General features: G+C 37.6%; 4 protein-coding genes across 9 annotated transcripts in view; 1 reads left to right on the forward strand and 3 right to left on the reverse strand.

Annotated features, from left to right (window-relative positions):
• On the forward strand, positions 4,010–7,516 carry LOC109832657. 6 transcript variants are annotated; one of them, XR_002244836.1, is made up of 5 exons: positions 4,010–4,099; positions 4,196–4,411; positions 5,460–5,501; positions 6,740–6,888; positions 7,301–7,516. XR_002244836.1 is itself a non-coding variant. In XM_020400048.1 (5 exons), exons 2-5 carry the CDS (start codon positions 4,212–4,214, stop codon positions 7,401–7,403), a joined length of 417 nt encoding a protein of 138 aa, XP_020255637.1. In that variant the 5' UTR covers positions 4,010–4,099; positions 4,196–4,211; the 3' UTR covers positions 7,404–7,516. The 6 variants fall into 6 exon arrangements, 4 of the variants coding, with proteins under 4 accessions (XP_020255637.1, XP_020255638.1, XP_020255639.1 ...); XM_020400048.1 differs by having other exon boundaries at positions 5,460–5,522; positions 6,838–6,888; XM_020400049.1 differs by having other exon boundaries at positions 6,838–6,888.
• LOC109832658 (collagen alpha-2(IV) chain-like) lies at positions 12,614–14,838 on the reverse strand. Its single transcript, XM_020400052.1, has 2 exons — positions 14,426–14,838; positions 12,614–13,021 (listed from the first exon to the last, which is right to left on the reverse strand). Exon 1 carries the CDS (start codon positions 14,816–14,818, stop codon positions 14,426–14,428), a length of 393 nt encoding a protein of 130 aa, XP_020255641.1. The 5' UTR covers positions 14,819–14,838; the 3' UTR covers positions 12,614–13,021.
• On the reverse strand, positions 14,823–15,817 carry LOC109832502 (UBP1-associated protein 2B-like; the record flags this gene model as incomplete). Its single annotated transcript, XM_020399854.1, is given in 2 exon segments — positions 14,823–15,417; positions 15,419–15,817. Coding segments are annotated over 2 exon segments (903 nt in total), but the record flags the coding sequence as incomplete, so codon positions are not given.
• The window catches only part of LOC109832659 (nuclear pore complex protein NUP96), a 9,895-nt gene continuing 1,090 nt past the window's right edge, over positions 16,359–25,163 (reverse strand). Inside the window, 5 exon segments of the mRNA XM_020400053.1 lie at positions 16,359–16,714; positions 20,221–20,318; positions 20,990–21,135; positions 22,583–22,706; positions 22,895–25,163. The exon segment at positions 22,895–25,163 is cut by the window's right edge and continues 12 nt beyond it. Coding sequence (XP_020255642.1) covers positions 16,519–16,714; positions 20,221–20,318; positions 20,990–21,135; positions 22,583–22,706; positions 22,895–25,163 — 2,833 coding nt within the window. The 3' untranslated portion in view covers positions 16,359–16,518.

Genomic DNA, 25,163 nt, shown 5'->3' on the forward strand with positions numbered 1-25,163 from the left:
GATGATTTCAGAAATAAAAGGTTGGACTCAGTTGGTGAGTTGCTTGGTAGAGAGCTATGGGCAAATATTTGTCTTCAAGACACTATGGATGTTGATTCCCATCTAGCTTCAACAACGAAAGCTACAATCAAATAGCTTTCGGGTCGGTGATCGAAAGCGGCAAATAGAGGACTTTTCACATAGATCTAGAAGGGTTACAATTCAACGACACTTCCGACAACTGATGAAAACTCTATTCAGCAGTCTTCACAATCTGCAGTGAAATCACCCCCCCTCTAGGATCTAACAACCTCCTCACTAAATATCACATCCCTGCTTCTGATGATTTTTCTGTTCTTTTCATCCCAAAGACGATACCCGAACTCATTAATGCTATATCCAATGAATGTGCACTTCTGTGACTTAGCTTCTAGCCTGTCCCTGACTGCCACACAACCGAATACTTGTAAATATGAGAGATTGATCTTCTTTCCACTCAAAACCTCCTCCGGAATCCCGTAATTCAATATAACTGATGACCCATAATTAATCAAGTAAGCTTCCATATGCACCGCATCTGCCCAAAATGTCTTAGGCAGAACTGCATGTAATCTCATGCTCCTGGCACGCTTCGTCAATGTTTGTTCATCCTCTCTGTAACGCTGTTTTGCTGTGATGTCCCTAGAGTAGTCATCTCCAAACGAATCCCATTTAGAGCACAGAACCTCTTGGACTCCTCCAGCTCATATTCTCCACCGTTATCTGATTTCAGACACTTCACATTCAGATCTGTCTCGTTCTCCACCATGACCTTTTACTTCTTGAAGATCTCGAACACCTCTGATTTGTGTTTCATGAAGTATACCCACACCTTCCTCGAGTGATCGTCGATGAAGGTGACATAGTACACCGAACCGCCAAGAGAAGACACGCTAGCTGGACATCATACGTCAGTATGAACTAACTCTAGCTTCTGAGGTTTAGGTGGTCTTCCACCCTTCTAGAAACTAACTCTCTTCTACTTTCCAAAGATGTAGTCCTCACAAACACTAACTTTTACGGAATCAATGTCGGTTAGCTTTCCCTGTGAATGTAGAATCTTCATCCCCTTCTCACTCATGTGTTCCAATCTATTGTGCCACAAATCTGTACTCTCTTTACCAGCTACAATTGTGAGGGTGTCACTCGCATGTGAGGTGAGGTAAAGCGTTCCTATTTTGTTGTCTCGAGCAACAACCATGATACCGTTTGAGATCCTCCACGAATCCCCGATGAATTTTGAAACATAGTCTTCTGCTCCAAGATGGCGAACTAAAATAAGATTCCTCTTTAGCTTTGGTACGTGCCTCACGTTCTTCAGATTCTACTTGGAGCTCTTCAACTGTATTTGCACATCTCCTCTTCCAACAACACTACATGGTTCATTATCCTCCAAGTATATTTTTCCAAAGTCCCATGCTACATAGTTATGAAGAAGCTTCCTATTAGCAGTTGCGTGAAATGAGGTTCCTGAGTCGATGACCCAGGAATCAGAATCGATGTCCATAGCTAGGATCAAGGCATCTTGCACGATATGAACCTCCTGCTCATTCGCATCATTCTTTTCTGCTTTACAAGATGAAGACATATGGCCCTCCTGGCCGCAGTTCCAACACTTCCCTTTGATAGGCCTAACTTTCAAGTTTGAACTCTTCTTATTTGACTTCGACCGATTTCTATTCTGATCCCCTTTCTTCTAGCTTCTACCTCGTTGCTCAAAATTTAGGACTGAACCCGAACTTTCTGATCCAGACGATTTTCTTCTAATCTCCTCGGATAGAATCATGCTAACAACCTCGCTCAGCTTCAACTTGTCATTCCCTGCCAAATTGTTGATTGTCGTCACATAACCTGCCTAATTATCCGACAACTGTGATAGAATCAATAGGGCTTGCACTTCGTCATCGAACGTGATATCTACGGAGATGAGTTGATCAACAATCGTGTTGAACTCGCTGAGGTGCATTGTGAAGGAGCGTCTTTCTTCCATCTTGAAATTGAAGAGTGTCTTGACGAGATGCACTTTGTTTGCGGCAGACGGTTACTCGTACATCTTTGCGAGTACTTCCATAAGTCCCACTGTCGTCTTCTCCTTCAATATGTTGCATGTGACTGTCTTGGCGAGCGACAACCGGATTTTCCCTAAAGCCTTCCTATCCAGTATCTCTCAATCCTCGTCTGACTCTTTTTTTCTTCTTTCCCTTAGCTTTGCCCATCAACGGACGATACAAGTCTTTCTGGTACAGATAATCCTCCATCTACGACTTTCAGTAGGCGAAGTCTGAACCGTCAAACTTCTCGATCTTAGATTTGCTTTCCTCTGCCATGGTTCTCTCACAATCTTTCTAAACGAAGCTCTGATACTAGTTGTTGAGGATTCGAAACAATCAAATCGAACACTTGCCCTTCCGGACCTTATGTTTGAGAGTAGGAAAGTAAGAAAAATCACAGCAAATAAAAGATAAAAAATTACAGGAAAGTAAACAAGAAAGAACACACCAGATTTAACGAGGTTCGAAAATCGTGTCTACGTCCTTGGGAGCCACACCAACAATTCTTTGATTAATATTGACGAAGATTACAATGTCCATAAATAGGATCTAATCTCTCTGAGATCTCTCTGAAGAATTCTCTCAAAACCCTCTTTTTTGATGTCTAATTAAATAGGATCTAATCTCTCTGAGATCTCTCTGAAGAATTCTCTCAAAACCCTCTTTTTTGATGTCTAATCTCTTCTAAGACGTTCCATATATATTCTCTCTGAAGAATTCTCTCAAAACCCTCTTTTTTGATGTCTAATCTCTTCTAAGACGTTCCATATATATTGAAAACCTAAAATCAAAACAGAAAACTAAAAAAACAGATTAGGAATCCTAATAACATGTTACCAAAACAGATTAAGAATCATATTACTAAAACAGATTAGGAAACCTGCTATCCAACAATTTGTTTGATTCTAGCTTTGAGTCTACATCTCTTAGACTAGCAAATCCGACTTCTGAATTGGAAGATGTGGTTGTTCTTTCTATAAATTAATAGTATGTATATATGCGCATTTAGGTTGTGGTTGTCACAATCCTCTATGAAATTGTCCGTTAAGCGTCCTACATTAATGTTATTTATATAATTTTCGCAACCATATCTTTCTCATTATATCCCCCCATGCATAACTTCCGATAAGTTCTAGATGAATGTTGCTTATGTCTATATATATATAGTTGTGTGACTGAATTTCTCCCCTTTATTTGGGTTATAAACGCGTGCCATGTTAGAAGAAATACGGTCTATTAATATTTGAAGAACAAATAATCTGCTTTCTATCACTAGTAGAAAATCGTGTATTCTAGACGGAATATTCTAGACGGAATTTTTTACGTCTAGAATGTATTAAACTAGACGGAAATTTTCCGTCTAGAATATTCCGTCTATAATAAAACATTCTAGACGGAAAATTCCGTCTAGAATAGTATCCTAGACGGTTTCTTTATTTTTTATTTTTTTTTTAAAAAAACCATGTATTCTAGACGGAAATTTCCGTCTAGAATAACTGACCATTTTTAAAAAAAATCCGTCAAAACCCCAGCCGCCCTCCTTTCCCCCCAAAATCGGAATTTTCATCCCTAAAATCTAAATTTTCAGGAACACAGCGCCTCATCCCCCAAAATCTTCAACTCCAAGCTCCTACTCCTCCCTCCACCGCCTCCCTCTCTCCTCTCCTTCCCTCCTCAAGCTCACCCCATGGCAACTCTGAGTCCCCATGGCCACAGAACCCACTCCAAACCCTAACCCTAACCAACCCTAATGCCTCTCGCCCCGCCCCCCCGCACCACGCGCACGTGCCTCAACGCCCTCTTGACGCGCTGGTGACGTCCGCGCCACTACGACTTCCTCCGCGAGCTCGCGCGGCCAGTTCGGCGTCACCTACCTCGTCGCCGACACAGATCGACCGGCGATCGCCTTCGCCTGCAAGTCGAATCCCCCCCCCCCCTCCCCGCCACCCTCTCTCTCTCTCTCTCTGTTTTTTTTTAACTTATTAGTGTTTCTGCCTTACAAGTATCAATTCTGATCAACAGCTTAGTTTGTGAGTATTCATTATCCTTCAGAAAATATCAAAGACCAACATTTATATTTGACATCTTAAATATCAACATTCATTCACTCTATGTATTTTATACAGGATTCAATGATCTGAAATGCTATATGAAAACCCTAAAGCAAATAAAGCTGAACTCAGAGCCTCTCAAGTACTTGAATATTTTCCAATTCGGCATCGACCAAAGCCCCGAAAACTCAAATCTTTTTTGCTACTCGCTAGTTCCTCCTTCCATTGCGCACAAATAGAAACAGAATGTCAGCGGCAAGCGGCGGCTGCCGAATTGAGGAGGGTCTCAAAGTGAGTTTACCTACCACCTGTTTGCTTTAATTCCGCAATGACTGTAACCTGTTATTTGCTAGATTTTATTATCAAGCTTATACGTGCGCTTCGTTTTGAGATAACGTGAGGGGTAGAAGAAAACTGCGAACCCCTCTCTGGTGGATTTTTTTTTAGAAAAGTCACAAACAAAATCATATCCAAAGGAAGGTAGAAGCGTAAAACTTTAAGAATCCGATGGAAAAAAATAGCATATGAAGTTGGGGAGACTACTATTTTTTATCACTTTTGATTATCTAGTGGATGATTGTGATTCATTCTAAATTGCTAAATTACCGGATTGACATTTTAGTTAGACCCATTTTACCACTAGGAAATTTTAAGGGTTTAATTTTAGAATACAGTATGCATAATTATGGTAATTAATTAGTAGCATAATTATGGTAATTTCAAGTAATTATTTTGGCTACTGACTTGATTATTGGCTTTGTTAGCGTAGATGTTCCTCTGTTAACAGTAAGCATATTCCATAACTGTCACATATCATCGTGACAGTGATAAAACACCAAATTCATAGTTTTTGAGATATAAGGAAATGAAAATTGTGATATGAAGTTCTCTAGATGAGAATACAGTATGCACTTTATATATTGTCGTCACAGAGTTGTTGATGTCTCCTAGTCAATTTCAAGGCAAGGGAATATGGATGTCAATATTGTTTTTAAGATTGTGAATTTACTCATGAACATAAAAGCAGTAAAATGAATTACTTAATTTCTGAAACTGGAATATGTGAAAAATATAAAAAAAATTCCCGATGTCAATAATACTTTTGGTATCAGTCCTAACTGCAGACTAACAATTTGACTTATATTGGAGTAAACTAATTGATTAGCTTGTTTTTCCAGTGTCTCAGATTTCCTTCTCAGTTGAGACTGATGTCCTAATTTTTCTATTACGGTATTTGAAGTGTTGAATTTGATATAACATTGAAATCTTTTAAAGACTAATTATTGTTTTTAGTTCATTTTTCATTCATATGCTTGTATCTGGTTGTTCCTCGTCTCAGGTGTAGAGCTCATTGTATTCGGTCATTTCTACTGATTACAGGGTATGTTTTACTGATTACAGGGTATGTTTTACTATGAATTGAACTTGCCAATTTTTTCTTCAGACTTTTATGATATTTCATGTTGGTATATATCTATATGCTTCATATTTTCTGTCCTCTTTTTTCTTTTTTGCTTGATGGAAATCTAATTTGTGACTGAGCATTGTCAAAGGAAAGAGAGAAACAGCAAAAACTAATTCCATGCTTAACCAATTTTTCATTTTCTATAATTATCTGAATTTTAGCTCAATTACTTCTTCTTGCTGCAACTCCGTTGTCCTGAATTTCAGCTGCATATGTGCCATTATTTGCTTTTTCAGTCCCTCACCAAGCCTGTTCTTGTTTGCATAACATGATGCTTCACTAATCGTATCTCTCCACATGTTATATAATTATCATGATGAACGTGAAGCTATTGAAGTAATAGAATTTGGCATCATTAGTTTAAATTGACCCAGTAGAAGATATGCAGTAATATACTAATATATGATTTTTTTCTTATTCTATCATTCTGGGAAAAAAAATGTTGGTTGAAGGTCTGGACTATTTTAATTATGTCCAATTGGACATTGTTGAATGGGATAAACTGAAATTATTGCTAAGGAAAAAAAAAGACAAGATAACATTCTGCTGCTTCATGTCTCCAACAATCCAAAGTAGGGTCGCAATCATCCTTCAGTTGCCTCATTTCCTCACATTGTACATTTATATTATGAAAATGAAAATTGGTGATTAACCTCTGTTTCAGATGAATCACAAACATACACATTACTTGTTGCTGGTTGTTGGTTGGTCTGGTTGTTGGTTGGTCTGGTTGTTGGTTGATCTTGTGTCTGGTTGTTGGTTGATCTTGTTGTTGGTTGATCTGGTTGCTGGTTGTTGGTTGATCTGGTTGCTGGTCTCTTGTTGTTGGTGGTTGCTGATTTCATTCCTTCTGATTTTGTTCCTTCTGTTTTTGGTTGTTGGGTTCAGTCACTTGGAGTTCTATGTGTGTTCAAATTTTCCGCACTGTTTGTTGATTATGATACTGTTTGTGGGTGTTTAATTTAGGCTATGATGATTGTTAATTTTTCTGAGATTAGCAACCTGCAATATCTGTTGATATTGCACTGGATGGCTAACAATGATGACATTGAACAAGTTCTGAGCCCACAGTCATAATTCACATATACTGGATGGCTATTTGCTATGTTATGTACTAAAATATGGCTATTCAGGCCGTTTATATGTTTTTATAGGTTTCAGAAATTTTTTTGGCTAATTCAGGTACGTATTTCATAAATTTATGAATAATCAGGTTATTACAGGTCTTGTTTATTTTTTTCTTGGAAAACAGGTTTTGTGTGATTATTTTCATCTCAAACAGGTATATTTCATGTCAAATCAGGTACGCAATTCATGTTACAGTAGGTTTCATATGATTTCAGGTTTCGTATGATTTCATTAATACAAACAGAAATTTATAATTCATTCGGGATATTATTATTTGTTCATGATACAAACAGAAATTTATAATTCTTAATACTTACCATGCTTGTCCCTGGAGCTAAAATTGTTCCTGCATACACACATTTTGAGATTAAGTACCTCATCGCACGCTCTTTGAATATTAATTGTTTTGGGTACAGGAACTCTCCATTTTACTATTCTTGGTGGAACACTATTCCTCAAATTGTTCCTGCTGGATTCATCTACTAACTGATTTAGATAATAGCTTTAGATAATAGCTTGTACTAAGAAATATGATACTCTACTTCGATAACTCCTTGCCTTATGCATAACCGTTCTTCATTTTGCAGCATTCCTGGCTATTATGAGGCATTCTGGAAGGAGATGGATGATGTTAAACAAATCTGGAAGAACAGAAAGCAAATCTGGAAGAACAGAAAGGAACTCAAATAGATTATTAATCATGTATCGATGAATTACATTCTTTCCTAGCAGTGTCATAGCCATTGTAAATAATTTATGTAAACGTTTATAAATAATTTATGTATCTCTACTATTTTGGTGAATGTATTATTTAAATATAATTGGATTTGATATTGGAATTAATTAGATTGTGTTGGATATGAATATAATTTTTTGTTGTTCAATATTGTGTACATATACTCAAAGTAGATTCTTAAAAAAAAAAACTACTGTAGCATAGTATTCTAGACGGAAATTCCGTCTAGGATACTAAAATTCCGTCTAGAATGTTTTTTAAAAGTTAAAAAAATAAAAAAAAAATTAAAAAATCAAATTCCGTCTAGAATGAGATTTCTAGACGGAAATTTCCGTCTAGAATACTTATTCTAGACGGAATTTTTTTCCGTCTAGGATAAATTATTCTAGACGGAAATTCCGTCTAGAATAATCCGTCTAGGATGTATTCTAGACGGTTTTGAATTCCGTCGACGGAATTCAAAACCGTCTAGAATACATCCTCTAGGATGTATTCTAGACGGAATTTCCGTCTAGAATACTACATACTAGACGGAAATAAACTAGACGCGTATTCTAGACGGAATTCCGTCTAGAATACGCATCCTAGACGGAATTCTGGGTATCCTAGACGGAATTTTCCGTCTAGGATGCCTCATTTTTTAGCAGTGTATAGTTTAACCTTGTCAAACCTATGACCAGCTTAGTTCGTAATGTCGATACTCTAGGGCTTAACGGAAAAAAAAACTCTTTATATCGGGTTGTTTGAAACATTTTATATTCTCAAAGTGGGGACATGTAATTTTTCAAAGCTATCGACAAATTATTATTCTTTAAGGGCCTGTTTGGATTCGTAGGGGGTGAAGGGAAGTTAAGGGAAACTGAGTGAAGGGAAGGGAAGGGAAGGGAAGGGAAAGGAAGGGAAGGGAAGGGAATTCCCTTCCCCTTGGTTACACCCCAATTTAGGGGGTAACAATTTTTATACTATTAGGGGGTGAACCAAGGTGAATGGAGGTGAATTAACTTCACCTCCTAAGTGTTCCCAAACAAGGTGAATGGAGGTGAATGGTTCCCCTAACTTCCCTTCACCCTCATTCCCCTCAATCCAAACAAGCCCATTCTTTACCCGCAATTTGGGTACTAACATTTTAGTACAATTTTCTACCTTATTCCCCTCTTCTGTCCTTCTATACTTTTTCTACGGATGGTCAAACAATGCAAATATTATTCTTTAAGAGTTTCTAAGTTAGGTACTGCCAAATTCTGATGAACAATCATGTTCATGATTTCCTGGTGCTCCTCATAGTATTAAGCAGAAAATAACATTTTATGTATTATATCATTATATATCTTGAGCATGACATTTTTAACTGTAATTATAATTCTAACTATCTGTCGTAAACCATTTCTTATTAACATCATCATAGACTTCTTGTTCGCTTTTATCATATTAATGATAGCAGATTCAAAGCCTCTTCACTATCAAAAAAATAATAGATAGACCACTACTTAATCACAATCATTAATTATCTAACGAGTGGCTTAATCACAATTATTAATTATCTAGAAGGCCAAATTATGTTTACGTTTGGGCTAAGAGCCTAACTATGTTTAAAATTAGTAATTACAAATTGCATCTCATTGTAAAAATTTGCCTAGAAAGCACCTTAAAAATAAGGTTATTCTACAGAAACCATCTTTGATTTTTCAGTATATATGTAAATCAGCTCTAAAGTGTGTTTTTGTTCGATCAACCACCTCCTAGTTAAATTTTGATGAAAATTAAAAAAATAATAATAATCTTAAAATTGCACATCTAAGATACATGACTTGTATACCATGTAGACTTAAACATTAACAAATTTGGTCACGTGTCGTAAGTGTGAGTTTTTTAAAGATATTTTTTTGGATCTTCATTGAAATTTTTGACCAAGAAGCGTGAGTTTTTTAAAGATATTTTTTTGGATTTTCATTGAAATTTTTGACCAAGAAGCAGTTGATTAGAACAAACACTCATTTTAAAAGTGGTTTACGTACATATTGGACCCTATTATTAAGATGATTTCTCCGAAAAACAACCCAAAATTTTAACCAAACCCCAGAAAATATTTTTCCGAACTCGTACTTTTAAAGAGAGTATAATAATTTTTCTTTTTACTTCAGTGGGAATAGATTTTTATGTTGCAGTTGTCGCATTTTCAGAAAGGGGGGAAAATTATACTTTCTCCGTGTATTTCAGTAGTAAATAGTTCACCGGGCCACTTTGAATTTGAACATGAAGTAGTAATATAAATACAATAAGCTAAGTTCCTATCATTTTCAAAAAAAAAAAAAAACAAGCGCATCATTAACCGTCCACCATGTGTTCTAAAACGAAACTTCAATTTCCAATAAAAAAAAAAAAATAGTGCATCATTAACCGTCCATCGTATGTTCTAAACCAAATTTTCAATTTTATAGTTACTCTATAATACAAATTCTCAAAAGCATTTCTTTTTCCCCTTTTTTTTCTTCTCAATACAAATCTCTCTCTACGTTTTCACATTGTCAAACAAAAATTCTAACATCTAATAGATTATATATAAATCAGGGTTACCCGAGCATATTTCCTTTGCATGGAGCTCCAAAATCTTCTCCTCTGAATACGGTGTGCATTCAGACTCGCATGATGCTTGGTCATCTTCATGATGGGCGTTCATACCAACAGCATACGAGGCAAAATATTTACGGCCGAGAAAACCTAATCGAGGCTCGTACCACTTGTGCTTGGATCAGTCGAAAGGGACCCTTCTTCATGCATCCGATATATAAGTAAGGATATGGGGGTGATTTTTCCAAGGGTAGAGAGAGAGTCGACCCGACCTAGCATAAACATCATCAATCTCGATGTAAAAAAAATCGACGCATCTTGGCCATTAAATTGCTACATCGCTCTTTCGACGTTTTCCAACAGCAAAAAGTCACCGTACTCTTCGACTTCCTTTCTCAGAGTCGCCATCTTAGACTCCTCACTGGTCTTTCTGATCAGTGAATCGGGAAGCCAGACCTGTCGACTCTTCGAGCTGACCAAGACTTTTTGAGGATCGGAAAGGAACCCAAGGGTTCCAATGGCGAGGTGCATGGAGCCGCCCACAATCCCATTATGATCCAAGAAGTTAGTACAAGGTTCCAAAAAGGAACCCAAGGATTCCAATGGCGAGGCAAGTAAGCATTGAAGGCGTAGGATAAGCACAGGCATCGGGCATAGTGTAACTGGCTGGTAGGCTAAAAGAAGAGATTTTTGTATCTCTAGTACTCAGTTTAGATGACGCTGAGAAATCTGGCCATGTGCTTCTTATACAGGAAATTCAAAGACTAAACCAAGCTGGATGTCTAATCCTAGTCCTAGTATTAATACTAGGAGTGAGTATTTCTAAATCATTTCTAGACAACTGGAGCACATAATCATCAAAACTCTGATTCCAACTTTAATATAAGACTCTAAACTGGCAATAAAATTACCGAACCTTATCTTGTCATTCAACTGAGCTGCTGTCCCACTTTCCTGAACCCCGCCAACCTTCGAACTCCTAGCCGCCTATGTCCGAAGGACAACAAATGTGGATGAACCCTCCCCACCCCAGGATACTTTCAAAAAACTTATCATTGCATTCAATAAATGGCTACATATAACCACTCCTAAAACCATAAAAGGCGTTTCTACATGTGAATACTACTAATCACACGTGGATGACCTGACCTCTTCGACTCGCTAAATAACCACGCACACATAAATTTATAAAAGAAAAAAAAAAGAAATCAAATTGATGTATCATATACACGTGTCAAGAATGATTAAGATCTTTATAGCCACCGATACAAACAAATTCACAAAAGCAAGGGAAAGGAAACGAAACATAACAATGATTGATAGAGGCACAACTCCAGAAAGAAAGAACAGAGAAGACAAAGAAACAAGAGGCGGAAAAACATGAAAATATATAACCAAAATATTCCGATAACCACCAAAGGTGATAAACCGACAAAACGAATTCATTTTCAGTAAAGTTGGTCCAAAGATTGACTTCCAAACCACAAGCTCCAGGACTAATTACAGAGCACTAGAATCCTGAAACAACTGGAATAATCATGTAAGTTGACAATGCAGTTGAACACTTCAAAAAAAACCCTCATATTGCCAGCACAGCAAGCTGCACCATAATCTACAAAGCAAAAGGGTAAGCAGTCCTTTTCAAAATATCAAAAAATATATTTTCCATCCAACATGAAAAACCTTTCAAAACCTACTCAGCTCAAATTTCTTGTCTCAATGGGGAACGGGTATTTTTCCAGAGTGGTCATGTCCAACAAAGTTATATTTGAACCCACTGAACTCAAACGAACCCAATAGTTCACCTGCTCCCACGTAAGTTAATAAAAACTATCTGCTGAAAATTTAACGATTCTGCACAAAGATTCAGACAGAGACAATGTGCAGTGCCAAAAATGAAGGCAGTGGTTCCTAATGAAGGGTGAAAAACATGATGGAATATATAGATATATAGGAAAATATCAATCATGGACACGTAACAGCATAGTTAAAATATTAAGTAGTTTGTTCGCAACACATATAGCTCCTTCACAATTGCAAAACCCATAAAAGATTAAATTGTATGAAGAATAAAACGATGGCCTGTCTCAGAAATTTGCATTTGAAGGCAAAAACTAACTCCGCCAGAGTTAGAAAGCTAAGCCTCTCTTTTGGACTAATGGCTAGCAGAACCTCAAAGATGAGTTGAAAACAACAAGCTGTTACCACACACGTAAATAGTTGCACACGGTTTTGACAAAGCTGAATCCTCCAGTCAAAAAAAAAAAAAACTCCACATCTTATTTATCAAATGGCCACCGAGAGAATCAAATATCAAAATAATTTCAAACCATCCGTCCATTTCTGATACGTAACTCAAAACATAAACACGTGATTAATACCGTTCTTTTTCTTTCTGTGGTAACAATGCCATGGTACTGAACATTATAAAACTTTTTTTAAAAATTCAAATCAGACCATCTACCTTAACTTTAAAGAGATAATTTGAACAGGTCATCAACCTCTGAAAACCCCCAGTAAGAATCTACAAAGCACCCACCAAGGAAAGAAAAGATAGTATTATTATCCACTACAGAGAAAGTAGGAAGACAACTACAAATAAGGGCAGGAACCATATATTAAAAAGGAAAAAAATCAGTACATAAAACAAGAAACATAATACTTATTTCTAAACAAGTATTGCATCATCAAAGTCCAATACCACGAGCTCCAACACATTCAAAATCCACTAATAGAAGAAGTCTACAAAGCACCACCAAGATCAACAAAGAAAAGGCAAAGGTAGTATATGTATCCAGTACAGAGAAACTAGGAAGACAACTCCAAATAAGGGCACAAACCATAACACGACAAAAACCCGAAATCAGGACATAAAACATGCAAGGGAACACCCGTTTTCCTTCACATGTCTTGCTTCATCAAAGTCCAACACTACGAGCTCCAACAAGATTCAAAATCCACCACACCTCTAAACCATATGAATAATCACGAACTCAGCGTGAAACTAAGAACAAAGCAAAATATCAATTAGCATTAGAAAAAAAACCAGTAGTATAAAAGAAATAAAGCACTAAAGACTCATACTGAAGTCCAAGTAAACAATTGACTGTAAATTCAAGCAGACAGTTCATCGCAGCTCTGCTCAGATTTATAATACCAAAAGCTGAAGTTTGTCTGTTCAAGTAACTAGGAAATGTCAAGCTTAATTATAGTCGGTAATATAACAAAACACAAGTCGCATAGCTCAATGAACAATCATGAATTGGGTAACAAAAGAAAAGCAGCACACAAATTAGCATTTGAGAAAATGTTGTTATTTGAAAGAAGAGCAATACCAAACTCAATGGATCGATTAAAAATTCAAGTATGCAGTTTACGAGGCACTGCACTGAGTTTGAAAATACAATAAGCCCAAGCTTGACTATTCAAGTAACTAGCAAAAGCTCAAGCGTACTATTCAAGTCACTAGGAAAAATTCAAACCCAAGTCCAATAAATAGTTCATAAAACAAACAATCAAATTATGAACAGCTTGATGAACAATTACAAACTCCATATGAAACTAAAAAAGGTCTCCAATTAGCATCAGAAAATAATACCAATACTACAAAGAGACTCTAAAGGTTCATATCAAAGTCCCAAGTACAATAAACAAGTGATTGTAAATTTAGGCAAAAACTACATGAGCAGCTATGTGCAGCTTAATAATACCAAAAGCTCAATCTTGTCCGTTCATTAACTAGCAAAAGTTTGTTTAATCTGGAGAATAGGTAGTATAAAAGAAAATTCAAGTCAAAACAGCTTTAATGAGTAACACTCAATGTGAGAAGAAAAAAAAGAGAGAAGAAAACTCAAATAACTAACTAGCAAACTCGAGCTTAATTCCATCAATAGTTAGTAATATAACGACATTTGAGTTGGCTCAAGTCTCAATCAAATTGAAAGACGTAAAAAGATTATATTGTAGCTCCAGTTTTAAGCTTATATAATTGTAAAACTCTGCACCAAGAGAACAACAACCAAATTAACAATATTTGAGTTGGCTCAAGTCTCATCTAAACTAAAACTTGATGGCATGAACAAAAGGTTTGTAGCTCCAGTTTTAAGTTTATATAAGTTGTAAAACTCTGCACCTAGAGAACAATGAATTATTTTTAACTCGGCATACATTTAAAATCCATACTTCAGACTCCGAATATCTCTATAGTATGTAGAAACTCGGTTAAAGGGTGTCTAGTACTAGGCTTGGCTTTGAGCACATATACAAACTTAAACAGGCCGAACTCAAACTATTCTTATAATCAAGAAACTAATCATGAACAACCTAAGATTTAATAATAATAAGAAACAACTCTATTCAAGAACAACAACAACAAAATAATAATAATAATATACAGCTAGGACTTTACCTAAGATTGTCCATATCCACCCATCTGCCCAACCGGCGGCCGCACCATTGCCCCGCCCTGATAAGAACCTGCAGCAGCACCAGCACCAGCTTGTTGAGCTCCCATCTGAGTAGCATTCTGAAACCCAGGAGGGCCTTGAAACCCTGGTGGTCCCTGAATCCCCTGCTGACCCTGAAACCCTCCTACACTCTGCTGGTACCCAACACTCCCCATACCACCATAACCCTGGTTGGTCATCCCCGCTGTCGGTTGAACTCCCGGAGCAGCAGAAGCAACATTTTGCACTGCACCTCCTCCAAAAGCTGCAGTCAGCGCTGCTTGATTCAATGAGGCAAGAACTGCCGGGTTCTGCTGAACAGCCGCCAGCATTGCCAGCAATGCATTCGGCTGCATCAAACTCTGACCCAGTAATGGCCGCCGCCACATTCTGCATAGAATTAGGGTTAGGGTTCGGGTTAGGATTGAAACTAGGGTTTAAACCAGGGTTAGGCATCTGTGGTCCTGTAGGCCCCCTGGTTGCTACTCTACTGCTATTATCCGAAGCCCTGTTGCAACTAAGCAAATGCCCCTCGAAATTCTTCGATGGCTCCTCCAAAGCCTTCCTCGCCCCTTCCAAAGTCTTGTACACAAACAAAGCAAACCCCTTCGGCTTGCCTGTGGCCCTATCGAGCCCCAGTGGCCCCTCCTCAATCTCCCCAAACTGCGCAAAGAAAGCCCTCAATCTCACAACATCAATATCCTGGTGCACATTCCCCACATAAACTTTCCTCGCCAAATTATCTGCCGAATTAGGGTTCGCCGCCGTAGCCGCGTTCCCCGAAGAAGAAGGACCCATCGAAGCAAGCTGACAACCAGTCATCCTCCCATCAATAAGCTTCTGAGGCTGCTTCAGCGCTTTCCTCGCCGACTTCCGATGCCTAAACAGTATAAATCCGTACCCTTTCGATCTCCCCGTGGCCTTATCAGTAACAATTCGAACGTCATCGGCAGNGAAGGGACTCGGCGGTGGTGGAGTAGTCGAGGCCGTGGACGAAGATCTTGCGGTGAGAGGGGTCGAGGTCGGCGACGGAGCGCACAGCGGCGAGCGTGGGAGGATGGGCGAGGGCGGCGGAGCGGAGAAGAGAGAGGAGCTGGTCGCGGTTGAGGGGTTCGAGGAGGCCGGTGATGTCGTCGTCGGAGTCGTCGTCGGAGTTGTCGTGTTTGGGGATGTAGGAGATGGCGGGCTTCGGGGTTTCGTGGAGGAGCTCGGATTCTTGATCGGGCTTCCTCTTTTTGTTGAGGTTTGCTGCCGCCATCGCCATTAGAGAAGGCTCGAGAGCGCTCTAGGGTTTCGAGGGGTTCGGAGGAGCTAGGGTTTTTGATGGCGGAGTCGGTTTCGTCTGTTTTATGAAGGGGAGAGATCGCATTTATAGGGTACTTTTGCGTTTAGGACCATTATGCCTGGAAAATTACATTCCTATTTATGTTTCGGTGGTTTAATAAAACTCCCACTCCAAAAAAAAAAAACAGAACAACAAAGGCTAACTAAAAAGAAAAGGAATCTGAATACTACGCAAATATGACATTAAAAATTTGAAATATAAATATATTTAAAGTGAAAAAAAAAATCATATATTTTCTTGCACTTAGATCTATGGTTTCACCTCACGAAGCAAATGATGAATATTTATATTCCAGTCAACAACAATATTCATAAGTATTCATAAAGAGCATAGGTTTTACGCTACGTATCACAATATTTATACCCAATCGCAGAATAATAAAAATTGACACAACTAACAATAAAAGATTGAATATAAACTATTGTTTCTTCCTTGTTACCAATAGTTTTGAAATAACAGTTACTAAGCTTAAATTATAAGAAATAGAAGCTGCAGAAGATATACACAGCTTATATAAAATAGCAACAACAATGAAAAACAAATAAGCCAAATTCATGAACCTATGAGATCCTATTATGAATTTCATACCAAAAGAGAACACAAAATACATTAGATCATTTTCAACACAAAATACCAAAATTTCATATAGGATACAGCAACAGGCTATAAAATTTACACAGGAAAAAGGAGAACAGAAGATAAAAATGCAATTCAAGAAGCAGTCTCTGCTAGCAAATAGGTGAAAACCGAGAGCGCGTCCTGCAAGTGATAAGATCGGATGTCTTCAGGGATAGGAGCACTTAGCATCGTCTCAAAGCAGTTCATTTGAACTACTGGTGTCGATGCCTCGCCAGGCGTGGATGCCAGTAGAGTACACAGCTCCTCAGCCATTTTCGAGTAGGTGGCCCTGTGCACAAAGTACACGAAAGTTTGAGCAGATTGTTTTAGAGGAATGGTGCATGCCAATTGTACAAGCAAATTTCATGTTTTGTTGTGTGGGTACAACAAGATACAGCTTGTCGATTATTTCCTAGTAAATAGCAAACGGGTTTATATGGATGAACTAAGTCTTACAGTGCTAATAGTATGAAAATTGCAGTGGAGCTAGCATTACACTTAACTAACTAGCGTCGAAGAATTAGCAATATTATGATTGAAGAATGTTAGAACAGCAATTCTAATTCTGAAGTAGACTACTAGGGGTCTCAAAACATAATAAATGTGGTACAAATCCAAGTGATACAAACCTGAGGTGCTAATCTTAAACAAAACATACCTGACAGGTTCTGGCAAAAAAACAGGCATAATGGAACTTAACATTGTATTTCTGCTAACAATTGAGCTTTAAAATTTTCTGAACTTTTAAAACATCCTAGGCACCATGAAAAAGAATAAATACCCTTCTCTCTCACTCTTAGTACCCAGGCATCAGCCATGCTGACGCATGTATGAGTCCGATTATTGGTGTTACTTGTTTATCAGGGCTTGCTGTTAGCCCCAAGATATCATTCGAAACCTTAGACTGTACATGTTTTGATGACGAGAAACAGTTGAAAAGCAATCAACAGTGTTTGTCCTTCTGTCTGTGCAAATAGGTTTAAATGGAATATCTTTGAAGGGACACAATCCTTGAAACTAAAAATACCTCCAAGCTCCAGTTATGGAAGTAAAATAATCATGAAACTCAAGTTTTAAAGGTTAAGTCAAGTTAATGAACATGGGGAAAACTCATGGTATAAGCTGGGAGATCGAACAAAAATCTTGGTACAGTGCCTTCAGTGTCATAAAATGTGAAGTCTGTGAATTCAAATGTAGAATGGTTAACATGAAGGGGGAGCCTGACTTAATACATTCAGACTTAATTTGGAACATAGAAATGAATTAGAACCCCACTCAGATGCATCATGATTGTTCAACAGACCTCTGTGCACCCAGCATCTACTTGCATCAACAGTCAATTATCTCTCTTCGCGCTAACCATAAACAAGAAAAGCGAACTCTGCTTTCTTTTAGAACATTTAGACAAGGGGGAAAATGAAACAGGAAATATTTGTGTTCATTATAAAAAGTTGAAAAATAAGGTAAGCAGGCTTATTGAGGCGCGCGCCTCGGGCGCGCCCCGGGCGCGGGGCGCTTCGGCCTGGGGAAATGCGCCCGCACGCGAGGCGGGGCGCTGCACGCAGCGAGGCGCGCGCCTCGCGTGCGCCTCACTTGCGCCTCGCGTGCGCCTCGCGCGCGCCTCTTTGTTAATTATATTTCTTAGTCTTTTATGTGACAATTTATAAACATATGCTCATAATTGTTAATCACTTAATTTGATGATTTAAATACATGTTTCTTGTATCTTTTTTATTACTTTAAAAATTCAGTTAGCATAATTTGATGATTTAAGTTGATATTCTCATAATTTTGGATGTAGGTAACTAATATGTTGCTTATATGTTTCTGTCTTATGATGTTGGCAAATATTAGTTTGAGTTATGCGCCTCAATTAGTGAGGCGCGCGCCTCGTTGTGCGCTTTGCGCATGGTGCGCGTAAGGGACCTTTGCGCCCCGCATTGCGCTTTAAGCCTCGATAACACTTAGGTAAGAACATTAGAAAGGCAAAAACAGTTGAAACATTAAAAAAAGATAACTAATGGATCATGTTAAAAACAATTTTGTTCCAAAAAATAGAGATGTAAAAATACAATATATTTCAAATTTAGATTTCTATCACCTAATTGGTTCACAAATATACATATCCAAACAAAAGTATGACCTTATTTAACCAAATAACAGATAGTCTTTGCTTTATTCAGCTCATTATAACATGTTTACTGGATAGATAGATTAAAAAAAAAACAAAGCCTAAACTTGAACTACCTAAAGATCATAAAACAATAAAAGGGTGTAAACAATTTACAGAAGATTATTTTAAAGTAGGTATTTTCGAAGAAAAAAAACATTACCAAATAAAAAACAAGGTTAAAAAGAATTGATACACACACACACACTAGATTTTCTATGCCCATATTTCTTCTTAAAGGGAGTTTTTTACCCCATAAAAAAATGAAGCTTTAAACCTAGAGGCATCAAAACAAATTTGCTTTTGTTGAAAAAATGGAGTTCCAAAGAGAGTTTTGCCCGTAAGTACCCAGGTGGAGGGATCTAGTACAAAAACTGTAATGACTAGTTTTTAACCTAGAGGCATCAAAACAAGTTTTTAGTTGCTTAAAAAATGAAGCTTTAAGGAGAGTTTTGCCCATAAGTACCTCAGGATAAACTCCACACTGTAGTGACTAGTTTGACACCGCTTTGGAATGACTTGTTGCCTTTTCTAACCCAGTTTTTAGGCAATAGTCACATGTCATATAAGGGCCAACTGAATGAGAGAACTCCAAATTCATTAAGTACTTGACATGGAAATAGAAGAATTTTTCATGTGCATTTCCAAATGCATTTTAGATGTGTATCATGCACCTCAGTCTAACATAAATTATTCCAGAGAAAAAAAAAATAATTTGAGGTTCTTTGCCTGAGAATCCCTGTTATTGATATAATCATCTTGGTCTAATCTCACGGTACATGAGATGCGTGCAACTATTGGCGACAGTTCTTGTCTCAGTAAGTCGCTGAAGTGCAGCAAAATATACCGGTATGTGAATGATGCTACTTGTGCTCAATAATTAGAAATATAGAATCATCATATAAATCACATAAACCAACAGATCTATAACATGAACTTAGTGTCAAGATCAAAATTATAGCATTTTGGGAATTTCCTACAGAAATCTTATTCACTCCCCCCACTCCATCCCCGAAAAAGGGCGAAAAGAAAGAAAAAAGGAATTTTGAGAAATCTAAACATAAACCCTATTCATCCCTCCAGGACTGCAAAATTTCAATCTCAACCCAACCTGAGCCTGAAACAAAGTTGGCAGGACAGATAGATTGTAAGTGGTCAGGTCAGAAAACCTATGAGTAAAAAAATACAGCTTTGGGCTTATCTTGTTAATCAGAGTAACCAAAGTAGACACAATTAATACATAACAGTATCTTATTTTTGTATTCATGTCATACTATTTTAAGAAACAGGATACGCTGTCAGTCATATGAATCAACATTAGCTGAAAAGTTGATCATGATCCTCCCCTGATATTTGATATTTTATGCCTACCTCTTCAGCAATCTGTCAACAAAAATCTCGTCCAGACATAAATCTTTCCCCGGTATCAAAAGCATCAGACTAAGAAGACCAAATTAAAATGTCTGACAGCTTTACTAAATGAGTCGGTTTCAAATTGGGTTAAATCATAATTTAGAGACTTGACTGGACACTTGACCATTCCAGTATGATGAATAATTTTATTATGATGATGATAAATTGATAATCATAAACAATGAAGAAATCATGTTACTGGATAGCTTTACCTTGCATCAACAGGTAACTTGTTCTTCCAAACCAATAATGAATCGTTCAAGCGAATAAAGAAATTTCTGCATGTTTCGTTTTTCTTCTCCAGTGGATCCTGACACACCAGAAGTTTGGTCAAAAATACTCTCAAAGTGAAAGCTCAATAATGAAAGATTCAAGAAATTGAAATGGTCCTATTAGTCTTACTTGCAAAATTAAATTTTTATAAGGCAAAGGAAAACTTCTTAAAAGATACACTTAGTATCGGTCACAACAACAATTAAGATAATGGCTTGGGCATCCTAGGCAGGCAACTTATAGAAGTGATAAAATATTGCAAAGATGAAAAACAAAAGTCAAGCAGCCCATTTTGGTTGAGTACTTTTGATGAAATAATAAAAGCCTACAGCCAATATCTTATCCCACAATCTTGTAGCAGAATTTTGGCAGCGATTCAGTTGCTCATAGACTGCATGAATGTGTAGTAGAAGGAAGATACTAACTCAGATAAATATAATACGGGTTAAGTTGCTCACAGCTAACTATTTTAATTGATAAACCAAGCCTTAGGTGTAGTGGTTGTTTAGCAATAACAAAGTGCTCATATATTTCAAGTCAGACCTCTCTGTAGCACAAGAACTTTTATGTAGAACACAGAATACCAATGTAAACACTAATGTCTTTCAATCTTACACATGAAAATTTAACTTCCACAGATTAATTAAAGAATATTACGTGCTAGTTTACAATATGCGTGTTAGTGAAGTAAGCTGTTGGATCTCTTACCGCATCATACATGGCATCATCTTCTTGCAAAGAGGCTTTTATAGTGTAGAAATCAATATAGATTCCAGCACCCAAATCCCAGTCAGCAATTTCAGACTTGTGCTCTTCCATTAAGCTTGTTATCCTCCATATCTCTGAATGTTTAGCTGAATTTTTTAAAAGAAAAGTTTGCATCATGAGGCTAAATTCAAAAAGCAGAACGCTCTACAATAACTTTTATGTGCGAAGTTAAAGAGTACATATGCCTTTCGGTTTTAATTTCTTTCTATAACCATTGAGACCAGAAATTCATACAGCAGAAATGCCATGTGCCAAAACACAATGTATATTGATGTTATCATAATAGTCATATAGCAGACAAATCTTTTGGGAAGTTTGTTGGACTTGAAGATGAAAAGCATGTGCCTAGACCAAGGGAGATTAGGAAGGCCTTGGACTGGGAACTAGGAAGGTCTTGCAGCAGTATCTCTTTCTTGAGAAATATCTAACATTTGGCATTCACTTAAATAAGCTAGTGATGCTTGTATTTAGAACCATGGAAAAAGTAGACAGTAACTCATTGTTGACCTATATATGATTTAACGAAAGCCCACAAAGGGGGAAGCTGGGAAATTTGTACTTAAACATGAAAAGCATGTTCCTAGACCAAGGGAGATTAGGAAGGTCTTGGACTAGGAACTAGGAAGGTCTTGCAAAAGTATCAAGTTCTTGAGAAATATCTAACATTTGGCATTCACTTAAATGAAGTAGTGATACTTGTACTCAGAAACATGCAAAAAATAGACAGTAACTCGTTGTTGACCTATAATTGATTTAGCAAAAGCCCACTTGGGAAATTTGTACTAGAACATGAAAAGCGTGTTCCTAGACGTGGGGAGATTAGGAAGGTCTGGGACTAGGAACTAGGAAGTTCTTGCAAAAGTAACAATTTCTAAAGAAATATCTAACATTTGCATTCACTTACATGAACTAGTGATACTTGTATTCAGAACCATGGAAAAAGTAGACCGTAACTCGTTGTTGACCCATAATTGATTTAGCAAAAGCCCACAAAGGGAGATGTGAAGTAAGCAAATTTCATTTATTTTTGTCTCTTTTGTATTTAAGGCTTCAAAATTTCGGTGCTTATAATGATGATACCTACGCTATCCATATTTTTGTGTAGCATCTGCTTTAAGGTATTTCCTTACGATATAGCATTTGATCAACCAGGAAAACTTTGATCAAACTATACATGGATTCATTCAGTACCAAACTTCTAGCCAACTTTGATTGCTAGAGAGAAATTATTCATTGTAAATTTTGATTATTAGTGATAGACAAGGACATGTAAACCAAATGCACCAAACAACAATTTATTTGGAACAAACTATACATGGATTCATTCAGTACCAAACTTCTAGTCAACAAGAGAAAAGAGTCCGGTTTCTCCTCCACATAAAGTTTATCTTCTTGTTGGTGCTTATCTTGTACAAATCTTAATATGCGTTTATATAGTTTATTATTGCTAAAACTTTCCGAATAGACAATAGTCTACAAATGAGATGGTAACATTTGAATATGATTATAGACATCCACTGCACTCGTACTTACATGATAAAAACAATGAATGAGCTACTGAGGTCATGAAAATGGAGTGAGCTTTCTGCCAATTTGAGCATTCAAGAAAATGTTGTAGGGCTTTTGGCAAATCTCGATGGTATTGATAATATATTGCCTGCACCAACACAATAAAATTAGGTCAAACTATTGGCAGCAAGATGTTGGAGTAACAAGTATATAATGTAAAAATAGAAAGACTTAAAGCTAATAGATGTTTCACCTAACTAACAAGCTAAAGCTTAAAATATTATATACTATCGGAAAAATTGTGCCAAGCAAATGAAAAACATTTATGATACCTACCAAAGCTTCATGCAACCATTCTGATGGTATTCCAAGGTCTTCAATGAACTGCCGCTGTATTTCATGTTCATTCCATGTTTCACAGTATTGCAATAAAATTTCTTTAATAAGATTGGCATGGATATGGGGAGATTCTTCCAGATGAGGCATGTGCATGACAACATAAATTGCCCAATGGCACTGACCAAGGCGAAGCAACTGGGAAATGAAACTCATGTCCAGCACATGAAGATCATTTGAATCAAATACACCAATAGCTTCCAAAATTGCACGTTGATGCCAGATCATGTGGTAATCAAGTGGATCATGTGTCGAAGCAAAGGCACTGAACATTGTTTTTAGCAGCTCAAATGCCTTGTCTCCATTGGCATGAAGAAGCATGAGATAATATGCTATATCAAAGCGGTCACCTGAACTCCAGTCTACAGCATCTTCAAGTGGCCCTTCATCAATGTAAACGGGAACGGGAGGGGGAGCTCTTCCTTCAGTGAGAAGTTGCTGATAAGCATGAAAAATGACAGGTAGAGCGGTATCAGGCGGTAGTTGATACCACATTACCAGCCCGAGGAATCTCTTCCAGTCAACTTTAGAATCCTGAACAGCACCTTGGATGTTACCCGCAAGTAATTCATATAACTTTAACCTATCATTCTCAATATATTTGAAGTCCATTCCATTATCTCTCCATAGATCAAGTTGCCGAGCCATGTCAGACCGATTAACCACGGATCCAGCAGCCTGGCTCAGCAAAATAGCTAGCCGTACATCTCCTCTAGAAGAAGCCAGCTCAACAGCTGCATCTAGTTGCCGCCCCGTCAGAAGGACAAGTATGTGCTCTAAATCACTCGAATCATTTAAATAACTCACTTCCTCCTGTACCTTATGACACACACTATCTTGCAACCAATAACTAAAACCAGCTCTTCGAACTAAGGGACTTGCTTCAGGATCTACAACAGAAGACACATCCCTCTTATCAAGCATCATTTCCTCATCATCATCATCATCATCAGATTGAGATATCAAGTCTCCAATTGTTTCTCTCTCTGAGAACAAAACTTTAATCAATTCCCAAATTGTGACTTGATGCATCAAAAGCACACGAGTAGCTGTAGTTAAATTAGATACCTCAAGTTGTTTCTCAAGTATTCCAATATAAGCTCGGCATATGTCCGATAGCATCATCCTGCTACATACAACTTTTTGCAGGTTTAATTTGAAGATCCCAGTGTTGACTTCCGTGGTTTCACGGTCTAATGACTTATGTAGATTTAGGGGCGTAGAGAAGCACAAATCAACTAGCTCCTCTTTAACTTTATTCTTTTCATCCCTAACAATTTGATCGACTGCAACTTTTTCTATGTGAATCAAAGAAGACAATCCAGTTCCAATATTGCCCACAGGTGTGCCAGAGTGGACAAGGGTGCCATTCGGTCCCCACCCCACACGAAATGATCTCCCCATAAACAAAGCAGCATCGACTACGTTATGTGAATGTTGTCCTTTTAGAGGAGTCATATGCTTCTCTTCCAGCTTAAAACCTTTTACCTTTTCTGCCCTCATTTGCAAACCTTTGCTTTGGCCTGTCATAAAAATGCTTCTTGATGGGTTTGATTCCCCATTATTTACATTGTACTCTAGTAAAGGTATTGGGGATTTCCTTAACGGGGACTTATGGCCCTTACTGTTTGTTTTCTGTGAGGAAACTTGTAAAGGAGATATACACATTGGACTTTTACCGCTTGCGCTGGGTGAATCTGCTCTAATATACTCTCTTCCAAACAATCTCTTGTCGGGTGAAAATGAATCATGAAGCTCTTCATCCTCTTCATCTCCAGGAAACATCAACATTCTCATTTCCTGCATCTTCACAGGATCAAGCCCGAGGTGAGCGCGTTGTGCTGCGCTTGAATGAACGACAACATCATCCATGACAATATCATCTTCTTCATCGTCATCCAATCCAAACCTACTGAAATGTTGAACCAAAAATTTCCACTCACCGGTCCGGCAGTCAAATGAAAGAAACTCAGCTCCCTGTCTTTCGCTGCTTTTCCTCAAACTGGTAATGATTTTATCCAAGTCCAGTTGCCTTGAACCAAACAAGTTCAGTTGAAGGATAAGAGTTACTTCAGCTGCCTTGTTTAGTCCACGACCCACTGGAGGCTTCTCGTCCTCATTGTCATATACCGAAACAGAATGCCTATTAAACTTGACAATATTATCCATATTCAACCATCTAACATCTGTATCGCTGAGAAATTTAACC

Source organism: Asparagus officinalis, chromosome 3 (assembly GCF_001876935.1).
Source record: "Asparagus officinalis chromosome 3, Aspof.V1, whole genome shotgun sequence".
NCBI lineage: Eukaryota > Viridiplantae > Streptophyta > Magnoliopsida > Asparagales > Asparagaceae > Asparagus > Asparagus officinalis.

Coding starts and splice junctions, on each gene's coding strand:
- LOC109832657 (XM_020400048.1), top strand. CDS start 4,212: ATGCTATATGAAAACCCTAAAGCAAATAAAGCTGAACTCAGAGCCTCT. Junction 4,412..5,459: donor GAATTGAGGAGGGTCTCAAA/GTGAGTTTACCT, acceptor TCCTCGTCTCAG/GTGTAGAGCTCATTGTATTC. Junction 5,523..6,837: donor TATGTTTTACTGATTACAGG/GTATGTTTTACT, acceptor CTTGGAAAACAG/GTTTTGTGTGATTATTTTCA.
- LOC109832658 (XM_020400052.1), bottom strand. CDS start 14,818: ATGCAGCCGAATGCATTGCTGGCAATGCTGGCGGCTGTTCAGCAGAAC.